At 37.4% G+C, this 18,729-nt stretch overlaps 2 protein-coding genes across 2 annotated transcripts in view; one reads left to right on the forward strand and one right to left on the reverse strand.

Moving 5' to 3' along the window:
* Window positions 1–8,884, forward strand: part of LOC128015574 (propionyl-CoA carboxylase alpha chain, mitochondrial) — a 58,954-nt gene extending 50,070 nt beyond the window's left edge. Inside the window, exons 21-23 of the mRNA XM_052599506.1 lie at window positions 3,937–4,077; window positions 6,814–6,891; window positions 7,960–8,884. Coding sequence (XP_052455466.1) covers window positions 3,937–4,077; window positions 6,814–6,891; window positions 7,960–8,028 — 288 coding nt within the window. The 3' untranslated portion in view covers window positions 8,029–8,884. The remainder of the gene's footprint in view (window positions 1–3,936; window positions 4,078–6,813; window positions 6,892–7,959) is intronic.
* Window positions 8,885–9,022: 138 nt separating this feature from the next.
* The window catches only part of LOC128015612 (E3 ubiquitin-protein ligase MARCHF4), a 44,626-nt gene continuing 34,919 nt past the window's right edge, over window positions 9,023–18,729 (reverse strand). Inside the window, exon 4 of the mRNA XM_052599600.1 lies at window positions 9,023–10,275. Within this exon, the coding sequence (XP_052455560.1) occupies window positions 9,812–10,275 (464 nt within the window). The 3' untranslated portion in view covers window positions 9,023–9,811. The remainder of the gene's footprint in view (window positions 10,276–18,729) is intronic.

The raw sequence follows: 18,729 nt of genomic DNA on the forward strand, positions 1-18,729 counted from the left end.
TCCTGTCAGAAAAAGTAATTTAGATGTTTCTTCTCAGGAATGGGACTCAGAAATGCTGTGAGACCATTAGTAGAGCACCTCAAGCCTAAACCACCTTCCCTTACCTACTTCATGAGTAAAAATTCATTAGTGAGTACCAGAAACCGTATCATTATTATAAATAATCATAACCTGATATTGACCTTATAGGCTACATCCCAAATTTTGATATTGTCCATCTTAAATGGCATGCAAGATTACGATAAATGTGTCCCAAATCAAGGTGCATTGAAAATGATGTCAGTGGTGCCAGGATCGTGTAATGTTTCTGGCAGATTTTTGACGTGTGCGTATTCTCATGCTTTACGGGCTAATTCCACCCACAACCCCTTGCTCTGGATTGGAGCATGATTTTGTGACAGTTCACTTTACATTTCTTCAATGTGTGTAGAAAGCCTCTGTGTGACAGCTGTGCAGACCTTGTGTATTCTGACAATCGATTTATTAAAATATTCAGGTGCAGTCTCATATCATGGTTTCTGCAGCACTTCCCATAGGTGTGTAGCAGACGTTGCGAGCCTTGCAGAGGAACACCTCAAACTGCGATTCTTCTGACCTTAATTATTCCAGTCCATCTATATTATCTGTCAGTAGCAGATGTGGTATCTTCTTTGAAACTCAGAGGCCTAAGTCTTCTCTTCAATGTTTCAGGTTGTACTTGGAATAGCCTTAGTTTCTCAAAATAGCAATAGAATATTGACTGATCTGTTTGTATAGAAATGCTGCTTTTTGGTCATTTTTAAAATATTAAAATTTGGCTCACAAGTGTACAGGGACTATAGTGCTCTCAGTGCTTTAGCGACTTTTCTGCAGTCTTCACACATCATTATGCAGCAGAACGATATTAATCAGATAAGAATGTTCCTCGAGTACCAATTCAGCACGTTAGAATGATTTCTTAAGGATTATGTAACAGTGTTACTGAAGTAATGAATGCTGTAAATTGGGCTTTGTCATAACAGAGTACAGATCTGCCATATCCAAAGTTTCTGCAGTTTAAAATTCACATTTCAAAATTTTTAATTCACCTTTTTTACTCAAATTGTTATACTGGTAATATGCCATATGTTTGGGGACATAAAAAAAAAAACTTTAGATTTAGACAACAAAAAGGCATTAAATTGATCAAAAGTGGCAGTAAAGATGTTTAAAAATATATATATATTTCATCACCCAAAAAAACAAAACAAAACAAAAATGTAATGGTTTCCACAAAAATATGAAACAGCAAAACTGGTTACAATATTGGTTATAAAAAATGTTTTTCATGTGTCACTCAAGACAATATTCCTGTTTTTATTGTATTTTTGATCAAATAAATGAAGTCAACGGGAGCATAGAGAATCACAATATTTAAAAACTCTAACTGACCCCAAACCATAATGTAATAATTTGTAATGATAAATCGAGGAAAATTAATTGTGGTAATTTCAGACTTTTTTTTTCTACATTATTCATTTTCATAGTTCATATACCCAGGTGTGTTGTGGTGCTTCTAAGCACTTGCTGGCAACCACTAAATATTTCAGTTTGTGGCTTCACTTTGTTGCTCAGAGATTTAGTGATTTGACCCCGTCACCGCATCATCAGCCTTCCTTACCGTGTGTGACCTGAGTTTAACACACATGATGTAAGGCTTCCTTGGTTGAATTCCTGGAAAGCAGACATATTCCCTTCAGAGAGCTACCCAGTGATTAATGAGTGAGCCACCTTTTCCTTTCTGCTAAATATAGCTCAGAAATGACATCATCAATAGTATACCAGGGGCGCTTCACAATGACACGCTGGTCAGGAAGTACGACTGAGGGTGGGAAATGTGAAGGGTTTGTTTACACTTGTCACCAAAAAAAATAAATCGATCCATGTATTCCTGGTTTACTTAGCATTCACGCTGTCGGTTTTAACACAGAACCTAAAAATACCTAAAACTGTCCCTAACTGGCCATGGGCATAAACATGAAGAGCTCATATCACTTGTCATAGTTTATACGATAAGATAATGTTTTTAGTCTTTGCTCCACGTTGCATTCATATTTCTGTCGAACTGCAACAGTTTGTTTGGAAGTGGAAAAAGTGGGTCTTGGTCAGCTTGTTTGGTGCAAACCAAGGTTCAGATGGCAGCGTTCACACTTATTCAACTGAACCACATTAACAGAGCAGTCGCACTACTGCCCATTTGAATCCAACCAAACCTGCCAAGTATGAACACACCCATAAAAAGCTAGGAAAATGAAAGTATATGGCACTTTTGTTGAGGATAGACTGGCAGAACATTGAACTCCATGTCAGTGCCCTGTTCTTTTTGTGACTGTATTAATAAGCTCTTCATTTGCTCTGCAGGCTGTTATGAGCTAATGGCTCTCCATTAGTGTCTGTTTGGAGAGCAGGGGGTGGATGCTCTTGGCATACTGCTGCTGCTGTGAGAGGGAGAGAAGAGAGTTTGTGTGTGTTGCGTTGGTAATCATTAAATTGACAAAACTGCTTTTCATTCACTGAGCAGTGCAGAGGGCCAGCCTTCACTCGTCTGTTAATTGAATTAGACTGGGCACTGACAGAGCCTTTCATCTGTCTGATACACACAAAGCTAAATAAAGCGCTAGCTGCCCAGCCCTGCCCAGCATGTGATCGGATACAGATTTGTGCTGCCACCTAAAGGTGAAGATGGGAAGCTATGGAGAAAACCATGAGCCTTTACTCTCTCGAACCATTTCTTAGCCATTTGTTGTGAGCTGTGAGATAAAAATGAGAAAACATATAGCCTCAAAAAAAAGAAAAGTACTGGGAAATAGTGAAACATCTGCTATAATATAATTAAATACTGGCCAAACCATTCAGAAGTTTGGGGTCAGTAAGCTTTAATTATTAGTATTATTTTTAAATAAATTAAATACTTTTATTCAGCAAAGTCACATCAAATGGATCAAGTATGCCCGTAGAGACAAAAAAAAAAAAATCTTAAATAGACAAAATAAAAAACATTATACTTTCAAATTATTATTCAGTTTAAAAATAGGCAATGAAAAGAAATGTTTCTTGAGCAGCAAATCAGTGTATTAGAATGATCATGTGACACTGATGACTAGAGTAATGATGCTAAAAAAAATCAGCTTTGCATCAAAGCAATAAATTACATTTTACAATATATTAATATAGATAAAAGTTTTTACATTATAATATTTCACAAAATTACTGTTTGTCCTCTAATTCGATCATATAAATTCAGCATTGGTGAACAGAGGAGACCTCTTTCAAACCTCTAGTGTGTGTTTCTTGCATGACCACATTCAGAATACACAACTCATTTTGAACGGCCGCCAAAGAAAAGATGCATTTAAAGCATCTGACATCAGGGCCTAATAGGGTTATTATAACCAAGTAAACCAACACACTTTGTCTTTTACATACCACACAGAAAAATGACAAGAACCTGTGAAAATCAGCACTTCCAAACAGATGAGTGTGTCTGGAAACAAAGTCATGTTTATAAATCACTCAGATGCTACAGTTCAGAAGATGAATTACTCCTGTGGGTTTACCAAAACTTATCAGATTTAAAAAATGTTGTCAAAGGCAATTAAGGCAAGAAAATGAAATATGCATGGGTACATTCTGCAAGCAAGTAATTATCCATAATTGTCTTGGGTGTACAATCTTCTGTGATATTATTTAAAGAAGCATTCAGGGCTTTTGTTTAGTCTGAATAAGATGTGCTCTAGACTTTATATTGTTAAAAAAAAAAATTAAATCTAAAAGAAGAATTGGGGGAAATGTGTTTGTGTGTGGGTTTGATGTTAATTTGGAGTGTCTGATTGATTAATTTGTTTATTTGTATCGTCAAAGTATTGTGTATTTAATTTGAGGTCCCTGTGTAACCGTTTCTCTGTTTCATGTGCTCAGTTTAAGCTGCGTGTGCTGAGTAAACTGGCATCATCCCTCAGTAAACACATGCCAGAGAAGATTCCAGAAGACACCAGTAGTATCCTCCGCTCTCCAATGCCAGGATCTGTGGTGGCCGTGTCCGTTAAACCAGGAGATAATGTAAGCCACTTACTGGAAACAGTGCAAATACACCACACAATCAGTAGAACTCTATTTCTCCCCATTTCCGTGTTTAACAAATGGATTCACATTTAATTTAGATTGTTCAAAGGGTGAAATAATTGTTGCTTTTAAAGGGGGGGTGAAATGCTCGTTTTCACTCAATATCCTGTTAATCTTGAGTACCTATAGAGTAGTACTGCATCCTTCATAACTCCAAAAAGTCTTTAGTTTTATTATATTCATAAGAGAAAGATAGTCTGTACCGATTTTTCCCTGAAAAACACGAGCGTCTGTAGGCGTGACATGTGGGCGGAGCTAAAGAATCACTAGCGCCAGTAGGCTTTTGAGTTGAGAGCGTTTGGAAGCTGTGACATTACCATGAAGGAAAAACCATCATCCAAAACAAACCATGGCTAACAGTCAGATTCAGCGTATATTTATGATCCAGAATCAGATCCAGAGGCTGAAATTTAACAAGAGCAGCAGCAGCAACAACAGCGTCTCTATGTGGTATGTACTGAAACTGTATATTTGCTTAGCGGTTTTGGAAAATGACTAAGTTCCACTTTGTCGTCTTTTTTTTTTTTTTTTTTTTTTTTTTAAGCTGTACATGTGGAAAGTTCAGTTTGATGACAACATCGCATGTTGTTTACTTGATGTGCTTACGCGCCGATAGCTAAGTTAACAACACAGAGATATTTGAAGCCGTTTTACTCACCGCATGTGGTTCCAACACACGATCGTGACCCTTTTTCGTTAGGACTGCATTATCCTTAAGAAATAAACGATATGCAAATCCGGCGTCAAACTGGGCCTTGTTTGTAAAACAAGCATCTTCGAAATGCAGGAGAACAAACACAAACACTTGCACAACTCCGTTGATGCTCTGTAAAAATAAACTCCATCCACTGGTCCCTTAATGCTGTTTCTCTTTAGGTAATCTGTGCAGGGTTGTCTTGCCCTGGCAACCAAAAACACTCTTCTTTTTTGACATTTCGCGACGCTTTCGCTCTGATCAGTGAAGTCTGTTGTGCTCTCAGTGCTGTGCTATACGGGAGCTCGCGCTCTTCCGGGAGATGTGCCCTTAGGACCCATATAAGGAAATTCCGCTCCATCTAACGTCACACAGAGCCATACTCGAAAAAAACTTTCCGAAACTTGTGACAAACCGGAAGAGGTTTTTTTGGAACAGAAATACTCCTTCAAACGTACAACTTAATTTTTGAAACTTTGTCCATGTTTAGCATGGGAATCCAACTCTTTAACAGTGTAAAAAACTCAGTATGCATGAAATAGCATTTCACCCCCCCCCCCCCTTTAAGGAAGCTGACCCCTAAATATTTCACAACAGTGAGATCGTAGTCAAATGCCAGTCACTTAGAAACAACATGAGAGAGAATGGATTGATACTGGCAATAAATATAGTATACTTATTTAAATATAGATAAAGTACACTTTATCTTGTTAGTTCATAGTGATAGTTCACCAAGAAATGTAAATGCCTTCATCATTTACTCTCCATCACTTTCATGCAGCAAAAAAGTACATTTGGCTTGTGTATCATTTTCCTAGTTCTCAGATCAATTTGCTTAAAACAAAAAACAAAAACAGGAAAAATAAAGCAGCCTGATATTGAAGCAGTTTAACAGTAAAAATGCCCTGTTTACATTGGTGTAAATTGGAACATTTCCGCCACCCACTGGACTGGAGTATGAAGCACTAGATGGCACACTAAAAACATGAACGCATAGGGATGAATAGCAAGAGTTTGGAGTTTCCAGTGAAATCTGCCTGAGCATTTTTAAAATTGAATAATTGATATGATTATTTCAAAGAGCAGTTCCCCCAGAAATATAAATTTGCTGAAAACGCTCACACCCTCAGACCACCCAAGGTTTAGTGTGTTTGTTCATGGGAACAAATCTGGAGAAATTTAGCATATCACTTGCTCACCAGTGGATCCTCTGCAGTGAATGGGTGCCGTCAGAATGAGATACAAAATAAACACCCAGTGAAGTGAAAAGTTGTATGTTTATAAGTGACAAACTCAAGACATTTTTTAACTTCAAATTGTTACTTCTGGCTAATTTTGACCAAAATGTCCGTGTGTCTGTGTGGGTGTTGCTGTCAACTTGTATTGAATGTGTCCTGACTCAGTTTGTTAATGACTTCTATATAATGCACAGACCGACTGGCTCTGGCTAATACATCTGAGTCCTTCCAGTAAAACATCTCATTCACTCAGCAGCATCACACACACACACACACACACAAGAGAACATCACATGAAGAGCTCTCACACTGATTAGTCACCACACACACACACACACACACAGAGCAGTGACGTTCACATCACCTGATTTCGGCACTTCTGTATAGATGAGACAGAAATGAATCCTCGTGGATGGAGGGAACCAGTAATTCCTCAGTGCTCGCTTATTTCCATAATCCATTTCCCTAATGGAGAATTAGATAGAAATAAACAGAGGTCTCTTTTATTGATTTTGCTCTCACGTTACAGTGAGCTTTGTGCGTTTGTTAACCGTTATGACTCTTCTAATGCACAAGCCTTTATGAAATGATATTACAATATTCCCCTGCTCTTTGTGCTGAGGTTTTATGTTCTAGACCTGCAGAAGTCTGTGAAATATTCTGAGTTACGTGGTTCAAGAAGTTATTCTAAAGTCCTGATTGCGGGATAGCTGTGGTTTATTGTTCTTTGGCGTTCTGAAGGTTGCAGAGGGACAGGAGATTTGTGTGATTGAAGCCATGAAGATGCAGAACAGCATGACCGCAGCAAAAACTGCCAAGGTGAGCTCACACACACACACACACATACATAAATTGATACATAATCCTCCTCACTACTCTGTGCATCATAAATCGATATGACATAAAGAACACACTCTTCCACATAGCTACATTACAGAAAGCGAGAGAGAGAGAGAGCGAGCAAGTGATTATAGACACTGACCACTATCCACACTATTCTGACCAGACCACTTAGCTACTGTACAAATACTCTCCCTCCTTGTAAGACGGCTAAAACAGATTATAGTTAAGGTGTTTATGGTTCCTTTGATTGATGGCGGGATATTTTCTTGTACTTCATATCAGGGTTGTAATATTTAACTTAAACTAAAACCATAAAAATAATATTATGTAAAACATTTTTACATGTATATTTTTTTCTTCTTCTTTTTTTTTTTTTTTTTTTTAAGCTACCGGTAGTTGACATTTTTCATTTGGACTTAGTTTGATTGATGTATTTGATGTACTAAAAGGACTGAAAAAAAAAAAAAAAAAGATATATAAATATACATAAAAGTAACAGCAATTACTAAATCTGAATTGAAAATTTAAAATATAGAATCTAACAATTTTAAAATATAAACTATAATAGTATCTCCGTGATACTAAAATAATGCAGCTTCATGCAGCATGTGTGTGTATTTTGTCTTTTAGTTTAATTCATAGCAAAGTTTAGAATCACTAAAGCATTAACATCGGTTATATCCTAAAAGTATTAAAATGATTAAATTCTAATGATAAATTATAGAAAAGAAAGAAATTTAAAATGATTCTGGTGCCTGCAGCGTTGCCCTGATTAAAAAATCATCTGTATGCATTTGCGTAGGAAGATATATAGAAATATAGAAACAATGTCAACAAGCGGTTGCAAAGATATTTCTTGTGTGATTTTAACGAAGCAGTGTTTTCTATCTTTCTTAATACGGACGCATTTGTTTCTTGTTAAATATTTTCTCCATTGTTTCTCTGAAGATTCCTGTGTCCAGTGTTTGCTTTGACATCTCTGACTGACTTCAACACACACAGCTGTTTCAGATCTCTCCTAACAGAATGTGTGTTGTTGTTCAGGTGAAGAGTGTGCACTGTAAAGCTGGAGATACAGTCGGAGAGGGAGATCTCCTGGTGGAGCTGGAGTAGCAGATCACCTGCAGGTTCTGGAGATCATCAGTCGCTGTGGAGGAGCAAACGAAGACACTAGGAGAGCAGATGGACCATTCCTCCATTTGCTTTTGTTTTCCACCTCATGGATTTTCTCCTCTTTCATTATGACTATAATGTTTTCCATCTGTCTGGAATGTAGCTGGATTCTAGTGAAGGAAATGTCAAAACACTTATGGTCGCTTGTGCCTTGGTTTTATTGTTTGACATGGAATTAACCACACATCAGCAGCAGTGAGAAAGCATCTTTATATGCAGCTAGTGTAAGCTGTTGACACTCCCTACCTCTCTCTCTCTCTCTGCTCTCTGTGTACATTTAGCATTGTTTAGAGGAAGTGCTGTGAATGCTTTGCATTGCTGCAACTCAGTTTTAATTATTAGTTTATATTATGCAATGATTATTCTGTTCCGTGATTATTCAAACATAATGGACCTATTCACTCTTCATCTTCAAATCACCGCTCCCACACTGATCTATTGAAGTGTTTTCATAGAACCTGTACCTCATTTCTGTCATCAAATGCATTAAACTCCATTTGTGATGAGTTTATCCTGGAGGTGCACTGTTCAAACGGTTCATTCGCTTGAGCTTTAATTGTTCAGTCTTTTCCTCTCTTTCTAAAATGGAGAAATTCCAAGGAACGGAGCATTAACCGAAGGAGAAGGCAGATATGATTACTCGCAGACTAACAGACTGTGGTCAGGCTCGGAGGAGGCACTGGTGCGGTTTCCTGTTTTTTTAGCACCGAGCCACTTACAGTAGGTCCACTTTCTGTCTGTATTTGTTTTGAGAAAAAAATTAAGTGTTATAATAAAAATGGGATTGATGTAAACATTTCAAGTGCTCTCGATTGCTTGGAAAGGAAACGCATTAAATGCATAACTGAAATTAATGGATTTGATTGAATGCTATGTGGCAGTAGCTATTTCCAGAAGAGAAACAGACACATACAACAGTTAAACCAGTTTGATTAGTCTTTTTTTTTTATTTATTTATTTATTTTTTTTTATGTAGCAACCTTTTTTCTGACACAAATTTAACAAATGTAAACAAAATAAGTCAGTTGACCAAGAATTTGCCTCAAACTGGGCCACTTCTTTGTAGTTTCGAAAATGAGTGATTGCTGCAAGTTGTGTCCATTGTAACGTAGTTTCCTGTTATTTGTCGTACAAGACTGAGAGAAGACAAAGAGGATTGATTTCGATAAAAAATGTTCTGCCTGCGAGTGTAAACACAACAGTTTGATCCTTCAGTACCCCATTTGGTTTGTTAAGGACAGATTTAGACTTGCTCAATGCTGCAAGTGACATTAATAATAGGATTTTATCTGAAAATACAACGTAGTAATCGTAAAATGTTTGTGTTTTACATACAAACATGTTTGTTCTTCACTCTGAGCTGTTTTAGTTCAGCAGTGGCTGTCAGTGTAGAAACTGGATTGCATTGTAAAGGTTGTGCTTCAGAACGGTCACAGCTCTGACTGTGCCCTTGAGCTGACAATACACTCCGAGACTCCACCCCACTGACCTTTGACCTTTCTCAGTTGCTCACATAGGAAGCTTTATGGCCATAATCTTTCCTGTAGTCACTGTGAGAGAAACTGTTTCCTTGATTTATTCAATACTGTAAAAAAAAACGCCTTAAAGTCGGACAGCACTGTACTGGGTCTCCAGGTAACAGTTTAATTCTCCTCAGTGAATCCTTTCTTTTAAATACGTTGCATGCAGAGATTGAACCTTAAACTGGACTTCATCAAAGGCCTCACACTGTGGTGACTCTCATGACCAGTTCGCGGTTGCTGCTGCTGGTCTGTCCCCGTGGCTCCTGGGCCCTCAGGTGGTGGCTGAGGAGATGAAGGATGTTATAAGAACAGTGGTGGTCTGGCAGTGAGGGCTGCCCATTGCTGGGCTCAGATGAGTCCTGCGGCTCTGTCATGGCACCTGCTGCCAGCGGGACAGAGTTTGTGCTGGGGGTTGCGGTGGCCACCGCGGCTGCTGCAGCTGCAGCCATGAGGGAGGACGTGGAGGTGGAGGCTTCACCTTCCATGCCGGTCGGCTCCATTCGTTGTGTCAGCGGCAGAGAGAGGGTCCGGAACGTGGCACCGGTCTTCTGATGTTCCTCATTGTCTTTCACCTTGTCATAGTTTAAGACTTTCCACTGCTGATTAACAGCCTGCCAGCGGTTAAAGATGCGAAATACGGAGGGACCTTCGTGGACAATTAAAGCTGAAAGAGAAGGAAAGATGGAATTGCTAAGTGAGGGATAATGTACAGTCAGGCACTGTCATAAACAAATATGTCCGCCTAGGAAGTGGTCCAGTTTGCTGATTCTTTAAAGCTGCAGTAGGTAACTTTTGTAAAATTTTTTTTTTTTTTTTTTTACATATTTATTAAACCTGTCATTATGTCCTGACAGTAGAATATGAGACAGATAATCTGTGAAAAAAATCAAGCTCCTCTGGCTCCTCCCAGTGGTCCTATTGCCATTTGCAGAAATACGCTACTCCCGGTAAGAAACAACCAATCAGAGCTGCGGTCCGTAACTTTTTTTTGTGTTCAAAATTGACAAAATATATATAATAATCGAGTACACCATGAGTCCATTTTCCAAACCGTGTTTTTAGGCTGTCCTGAATCACTAGGGTGCACCTATAATAAGTGTTTATATTCTGACTATTTTAGATTGCTTCGGGGATACCGCGGCGGAGTAACCCAGTACCTTTGTGATTCTTCATAGACATAAACAGAGAGAAGTAGATCCGGCTACAATGTTCTTCCGCAAGACGCAAGTAGTTCTGTTTATTAACCGCTAGAGCGTCAAAAGTTACCGACTGCAGCTTTAAGGAAATTAATAATTTTTATTTTTAATTTTTTTTTATTTAGCAAGGGTGCATTCTTTTGATCGTAAGTGACCGGAAAACATTTAGAATAATTGCTGTTCGTTGAACTTTCTATTCAACCATTTTCCCATAAAAATATGTAGTAGCACTGTTTTCAACATTGATAATTATAGGATTTATTCATTTATTTTTGAGCAGCAAATCAGCATATTAAAATAATTTCTGAAAAATCATGTGTGTAACAGCTGCTTTGCATCACAGGAATAAATTATATTTTTATAGGACACTCCCATTTAAATTGTGATAAGGTTTCATAATAACTGTATTTTTGATCAAACAAATGCAGCCTTGGTTAGTAAACTATATGCTTAAATCTGCTAAGAAACAATCATGCTAGCAAGATAGTAACTGCAAAAATATTACAGTAATATTAATATTTAAGTTTTTATTTTTATTTATTTATTTATTTTTAAAGTTTACTACAGTTTACTTGTGTACAGTTACCCGGATACGCAAGATGGCGGCAGTTGAGTTCTGTTTCTTCAAAACGTAAGACTCTATGGTGTGATAAGAGAGACTTGAAAGTAGGACTGGTTTCAGATGACTGGATAACTAGATATCTCACTCTATTGAATGGGAGGTCAAAATCATGTATTTCAAAGAGCCGTGTAATATCTAGTAGCTAGTTACACTCACACTAATACACATGAGTTCTACTCTCTTCTATTTCAGAGTTTTGAAAGTATTCAAGTGTTTTGAATACTCATACTTATACTCAATTACATTTCCCCCTCACAGTTAATTTGGTTCTCAAAATTGCATTGGTCATCATGACATTTGACAAGCCAACTGAATTAACATTTAAGTACATGATTATTTAAAATGACTACTACATCAAATAGTGCACCACTTTTCTGTATACATAACCTCTTAAATCCAGTGTAATTCTGCTATTCTGCTAGTAAACAGTGTGTGTCTTGAGACTACAATGAAATGTTCCCTATTTGGTTGTTAAGTGATGACGTAAGAAGCGCTGTTTCCGGGTCCAAGCCTCAACTCACTTCACTTGAGAATACGACCTCAGCAGCCGTTTATGAGCACTGTTTATTCATATTAATCATTTAAGCTAAACGCTTTCAAACTTACGGTATACACTACAGTCTCCCTGCTCACAGCATCCCAAACACAAATAATTTTTTTTATATTTATATTTTCATTGTCTGGCTATCTGGGACTTTGGTATGGAGTTAAAGGTTAAGATTATAACTTTTTCACTAATATTCTATCACATTGTGAGTTTATATTAGCACCTTTTGTTGTTTTCTCATGGTAAATGATAGAGCGTTTGGACACGGAAGCGCTGCTACGTGACGTCAGACTTAACAAGCGAATACTTACAGAAAACCTTTTTCTTCAGTATTTTAATTGCAACATTTCAAATCTCAGTGACATCATGGATAACAGAAATTTGCAGTGCACGGTGAAGAACTGGAGAATCAAGGCTCAGTCCTGGGACCAGTTCATCTCTGGACTTAGCGAAGAAACATGGTTTAGATAAAGATCGGAAAAGTGTTGAGGTGTTGTCAGTGTGATTTCTTTCTACACCTCCAGCTTGGTTTAACTCACACCATTGTATTTGTTTCTTCAGAGGTCCAAATAGAAAGACAATGTTGAACTGCATTAATATTTTATGTGACACTGGGTTCCCCTCTGAATGTCTGCAAGAACTCTACACTTCTTTTTTTACGCACACGCGCGCCAGACTGCTTCTATCTTTCCCCTCTTTCGATTTTCACTCTCTGAGCCCTGATGACAGCTTTTCGTTTTTTTCAATCCAGCTCTCTGCGAATGTTAGATTACGAAGGCTTGTTTCTAGTGGAGTTGAAAGCGATCTCGGATGGCTGTGAAAGGCTAGTGCCCTCCCTAGAGCCCTGCGGTTCTCCTCTTACTCTAGCTGCTCCACAATCAATGAGGCACACCACTAACACACATTATCACTGTACACTGCAGACCACTAAAACAAGCAGTGTGTGAGAAGGTAATAACAACTCAGAATCTTCAATACACTTTTCCACAAGAGCCTAAAGCCAAAGCCCCAGCACTGAGAAAAGTAGACATGCTGGAAATGCATTGAATTTGTTTCAATGTTCATATCACATCAGTCACATTCGTTCGGCTAAATGTGGGGAAAAGCGCTAATCCTAGAGTTGATGTTGTAGGTTACTGTTATAACTGAAGTCTCTATAGACAGAACAGAATTAATGTTTTCACGCTGGCATTTATATGCAGCAAATATGTACGAGTTGAAATTAGGTTGTGGAGGAGTTTATTAGTGTTCTAGTATCATGAAGATGCCTATTGGTGCTGGTGAAACCTGATTTTCCAGACTCTCTCTTTCTCTCAGTCGCTCTTCCCTAGATAGACTGCACATCCTCTCATTACAAGGAGAGAATGTGAGATGTGTATTGATTTAACACACACACACACATTTTCCTTGAGCTTAGAGGATAGCTGAAGGAAATTCTCAGGGCAAAGCTTGAATTTTTATCAGCAGTTTATTCTGCTGTGGTGTGGGATTTTTCTTTGGCTCCCAACCAGTCCCACAGTGGATGGGAACAGGGCTCGGCTGTGAAAAGCTACTCTGCCACCTGTCTCTATTCTCTTAGCTTCACACTCAATCTTGCTCTCATTCTTCTTCATTAGTTGTCCCCATAGGGCTTACCTTTCAGATTAATTGATGTTATGGCAGATGATTTTAAACCAATGGCTATAATTAGGTGCAAAATTGCATTATTGTAACAATGTTTGTAGCTACGAGGCGGTGGGAGCTGGCGAACATTTAAACATAAAACTTTAATGATCAAATAAACAAACACGAAACTAAAGTAAAAGCAGCAGCCCCTCACAGACGACTGCTACATAAAACAACAACATAAAAACTCGCTCCGTTCCCATGGCTCTCGGCTCCGCCCAGCACGTCACAATCATATTTCAATGTTACACCGAAGGCTGTATGAGCAACATCTCATCCCACCAGCAATCTCGAAAAGAATTGGAATATCTTTGGGTAATAGTGACAAATAATAATATATTGCAAAATAATGAATCGACTTTAAAATCTTTATTTTATTTAATTATTATTAATATATATATATAATGTGTATATATATGTATATTAATTGTCACAAGAAGTAATCTTGATCTAACTGTTGTTAGTGAAACCTATTCATGCAGTACTTTGGATAAAACAGCAAAAAACAAAAACAAAAAAAAAACCTGATGACACTTTCTTGAATCAATGCATTCAATCAAATAAATAAAATTTTTATGACTTAATGATTTTTTTTTTTTTTTTACTTTATACTGCATCACTCATTACTGCAAGCTTTAGATGTATAATTTGTTATTTTGCATTACTTATTTGTAACCACAGACACAATCTTTAGATTTTCCTTGCATTTTTTACATCTAACTCTATGGAATATATTTTAAACGTGGTGAAAATTCTTAAACCGAGAAGATAGTACAGTTTCATTGGTACCTTAATTCATCAGCATTTATCCAAAATACTGTATTTGCACACATAAATTGGATAAAATCATAGGCTAAATGAATGCATGTAAATGCTGTGTGATACATTGTTTATAATAATCTTAGAGGACCTGATGCCCCCTTCCTGTCGGGAGGGGAAATAATAAAAGCTTAATGATATTCCCAGTGATAGTGCTTTCAATGAAACGATCACCTTTAGGCATTATCTCCATTCTCTCCACCTAATCGGACAGAATGGACTCTTGTTCGGTCTCCCTCCCAAACTGGCTGCTTATTGAGACAGAGTCATACATCATGGTGAGAAACTCTTGAGGAGCTCTGCCATTGATCTACAGCACACGCACGCCCAAATGGATGAGCCACTAAAACAATCCCGACATCACTATTGTTCAGCTTTTTTCTCGCAGTAACGATTACAGCACACACTCATTATTCCCTCTGAGCCACTAAAGAGTCGAAACAGCCATTCCACTTCAGGTTCTACAGCACAGTGATGCCCATGTATACTGCAGGCACTAGGCTATTTTGCATTGCAGCTGTCATATTGTATGTGGATGGCTGCTGTTGTTGACGCTCATGTTGTGATTTCCATTTGACTTCATGTCTGTTCTGTGAGTTGTCTAAACCTCGTACATCAAACTACAGTTTTAGTGCAAGCGCTCCGTTCAATACCTGTGCATTTATTCAGATGGTTACAAGCACACAGCAGCAGAATACAGTTGCCATTTGGGAGTAAACAGTAGTTGTGCATACACAATTTTAGGTATCCCTTTACAATAAGGATCTGTTAATGCATTAATTAGCATGAACAGTATATGAACAATACATTTATAACAGTATTTATTCATCTTTGTTAATGTTATTTAATGGAAATACAGTTGTTCATTGTTAGTTAATGTTAGTTCACAGTGCATTAACTAATGTCAACAAGCGCAACTTTTGATTTTTAATAATGCATTAGTAAGTGCTGGCATTAACATAACTAAGATTAATAAATGCTGTAGAAGTATTGTTCATTGTTAGTTCATGTTTACGTAGTTAACTAATGAACTTTGTTGTAAAGTGTTACCCGATTTTGTTTTCAAGACAAACTTAAGATGCAGTCACATTTGCAAGCAAAAAAGGCTGCATTTTCTATCGTCTATACATTTTTGAACCAGGCAGCTTTCTTTATTCAGTTGAGTTTAGTGTTGATTGAGTTCAGCTGAATACCAGTGTCAATGTTGCAATATGTGCTTTAGCTGTGAAGCAGTTATACAGAAGACAATATTGCCATCATCTAGCTTAATTCAGTTCAAGTTTTATCCTCATCAGAAAGTAGGAAAGCATGAAGGTAGAGCTGCCGTTTAGCCAGTAGAAAACAGCAGGCTTATAAGTGGGCTCAAGCACAATGAACGTCCTGGAATGACACAATCATAGCTTGCCATAGGGATCTGCACTGGGGCATTGTCTAGTCACTGAGGTCTTTGCTGAAGATCTGTTCTGAGGGCTTGTCTCATTGAAGTATGAAATGCTGATATGAATGTAATCATTTTAAATCCTGAAAGTGAATCGCTGAATGACATATCATTTGGTCAAATAGCTCACTCCATTTCCTGACATGCTGGACTCCTGCATTGCAAGTGAAGAGATAAATGTATGTAATTTTTGTTTGGAACTTTTACATTAACATTCACACCAGACAGACTCAATAGCCATAGTATTGACACTTTGGAAATTAAATTTTTCCCTGCAAACATACCGCAGTTCTGACCCAAAAATACAGAGTGAACACAATCAATTTTGCCCAGTCTCTGGTTTGGACCACACATTCGACCGTGTGAAGTGTGAAGGTAAATGTGTGAATGTCCTGAATGTATATCAAAGACAGTGGCTTCGAATCCTTGAGTGTAGAGTGAAGCATTCAGGAGTGACCCAGACACAAAACGGATGACGTCTCGGGTGCAAGACAGCTACAGGAATGGCTCATAAGTTACCAGTACCCCACAGGAATATGTGAAATATACACATCAAGTGTGTGTGTGTGCATTGTAGACTGTCTGTACGGTAGCACTGTATGTTTGTTTTTCAGTGTGATTCCATTAACCCAGTGCAGCTTAACCAAAATATAAAATTTGGGTGTGAGTAAAGATAATTTAAAGTCAGTTCATAACTCAACTGTGTAAAAGTTCCTGTGGTTCAGTGGTAGAGCATCGCGTTAGCAGCGCAAAAAGTTGTAGGTTCAATTCCCAAGGAACACACATATTGTTAAAAATAAAAACATGTATAGCCTGAATGCACTGTAAGTCGCTTTGGATAAAGGTGTCTGCTAAATGCGTAAATGTAAAAGGAAACATCCATAGCACTGTAAATGTGACTGTCTGCTGTATTCTGCTGCTGTGTGAATAGTTTCCTAGTTACTGATGTCTTTCATGTCATTGTCAAAAACTAAAAATTGCTGAACATTTCTGCACTGTGTTCAAGAGAATCCACATTGACAATGATTGTATGTGAATAAAAGCTTAAATGAAATCTGTTCATCATACAGTGATCATGTCTATTCAGAAGACATTCATTAAACGGCTTGATTCTTATGGATTACATTTACAATATCTTTAATTGCTTTTTGAAAATGTTGAATATGTAGACTTTCAATGCATGGACAAAAAAAATGAAAATATATTAAAATATAGCATATTAAAAAGATCTTCATTTGTGTTTCAAAGAGTAAACAGTCTAATGGGTTTGGAATGACATGAGGGAGAGTAAATGCTGACAGAATTTTTATTTCTGAGTGAACTAACCCAAAGTTAACCTCACATTTCTGTTTTTCTCCCACACTGTTTTTATCTTTGTTGTTCTGTAATATTTCAGGAAAAACGTCAGTGAACTGTTTTTTTTTTTTATTATTTTTTTTTGTAAGTGCTGCTCTAGTTTTTGCTGCGGCATTCAAAACCCCCATCTTCCCTGAAAGAGGTTTTGTTACAGCAATGTAAATCTAAGCAGTTCAGCTGTTGCTTAATTGAAACACAATTTTATCATTTAATTAGGAGCATATTTCCTCAGAGAGACAAAAAAAGGACCCAGAATGTGTGTGTGTGAGTTATTTACTGCCTCAATTGTATCCAGATCGCGAGGGAGCATCTCATAGTGAAGCATTAAAAAGATCACTCCTTAAGCTGGCCTGATTAGACTCTCTCTCGTTGTCTCGCCTTTCCTCTAGAGATCAAACTCAGCATATCCTTCCCTTTAATACTTTGGACCATTGTGACAATGTATTACATACCACAAAAAGTCCTGAATATTTGGCCTGTTCACTTTTCATACAGTCATTACATATCCCAATCGTAATATCTTTCTCAGAAATGAATGAACTGCAAGTAGGGTGAATTTCAATCAAAAGCCCAAACCTACTCCGTTACTTGAAGTAAGAGGCTATTACTATCATAAGTGCGTTTTTAGAACACCCTACACAAATCTGTACATATTGCTAAACCTTGATTTTAAATGGGAATGTTAATTTAGCAGCAAAATTAAGATTGTTGTGGAAAATAGATTTTTTGCTTCAAATATGGGCTCTTTGCCATTCTAATTCTCCTGATAGTCTTTGGGCACATGAGAACAACTGAGGATCTTAAAATCCATGGGAAAATCATGTAAATGGCAAACAAACTAAATATTTCCTTAAAGGGGTAATTGCTTGTAAAGTTCAATAGCCTTATGATAGAGCCCTTTGTGAAGTAATTCACTTGAAGGTTCATTCCAAACGAGAGCGAGCAAGTCATGAAAGTATCATATGAGAGCAACAGTGGGGTACTGGAAGTAAAAAAATCTATTTTCTCAATAGAGAAATAGATTCAAGTTAGCATTGCTTGTGTTATTTCTAGGCTTTATATTCTGTCATTAAATATTGGAGGGTTGTAAAATTGTATATATTTTTAATGGATTTGTGTACATATTCGTATTTTGCCAGCCAGTGTATATTGGCCAAATTGAATTGGAAGTGGCTTTGAATCACACCTAAGCAGGAATCAGTTTCAATTTCTCAGTCTTTCAGGATTTCCAATGCTAGGCATTTTATTCAGTAGATACACAGATAATGCTTGATATTAAATGAAATGCAGTAATTACGCATGGCTGCCTGAAAAATACAGTCCTCTCAGTTCTGCTTGTACATTTGTGTTTTAAGAGGAAAATTGGCTTTTAATTCAACATATTTTATTCAATTTCAGCTGGTTCCAACATATGTCAGTTGCCAGGCCACAACGTACTATTATTTAAAAAAAAAAATAAATAAATAAATAAATCC

This window comes from Carassius gibelio, chromosome A1, assembly GCF_023724105.1.
Source record: "Carassius gibelio isolate Cgi1373 ecotype wild population from Czech Republic chromosome A1, carGib1.2-hapl.c, whole genome shotgun sequence".
Taxonomy (NCBI): Eukaryota; Metazoa; Chordata; class Actinopteri; order Cypriniformes; family Cyprinidae; genus Carassius; species Carassius gibelio.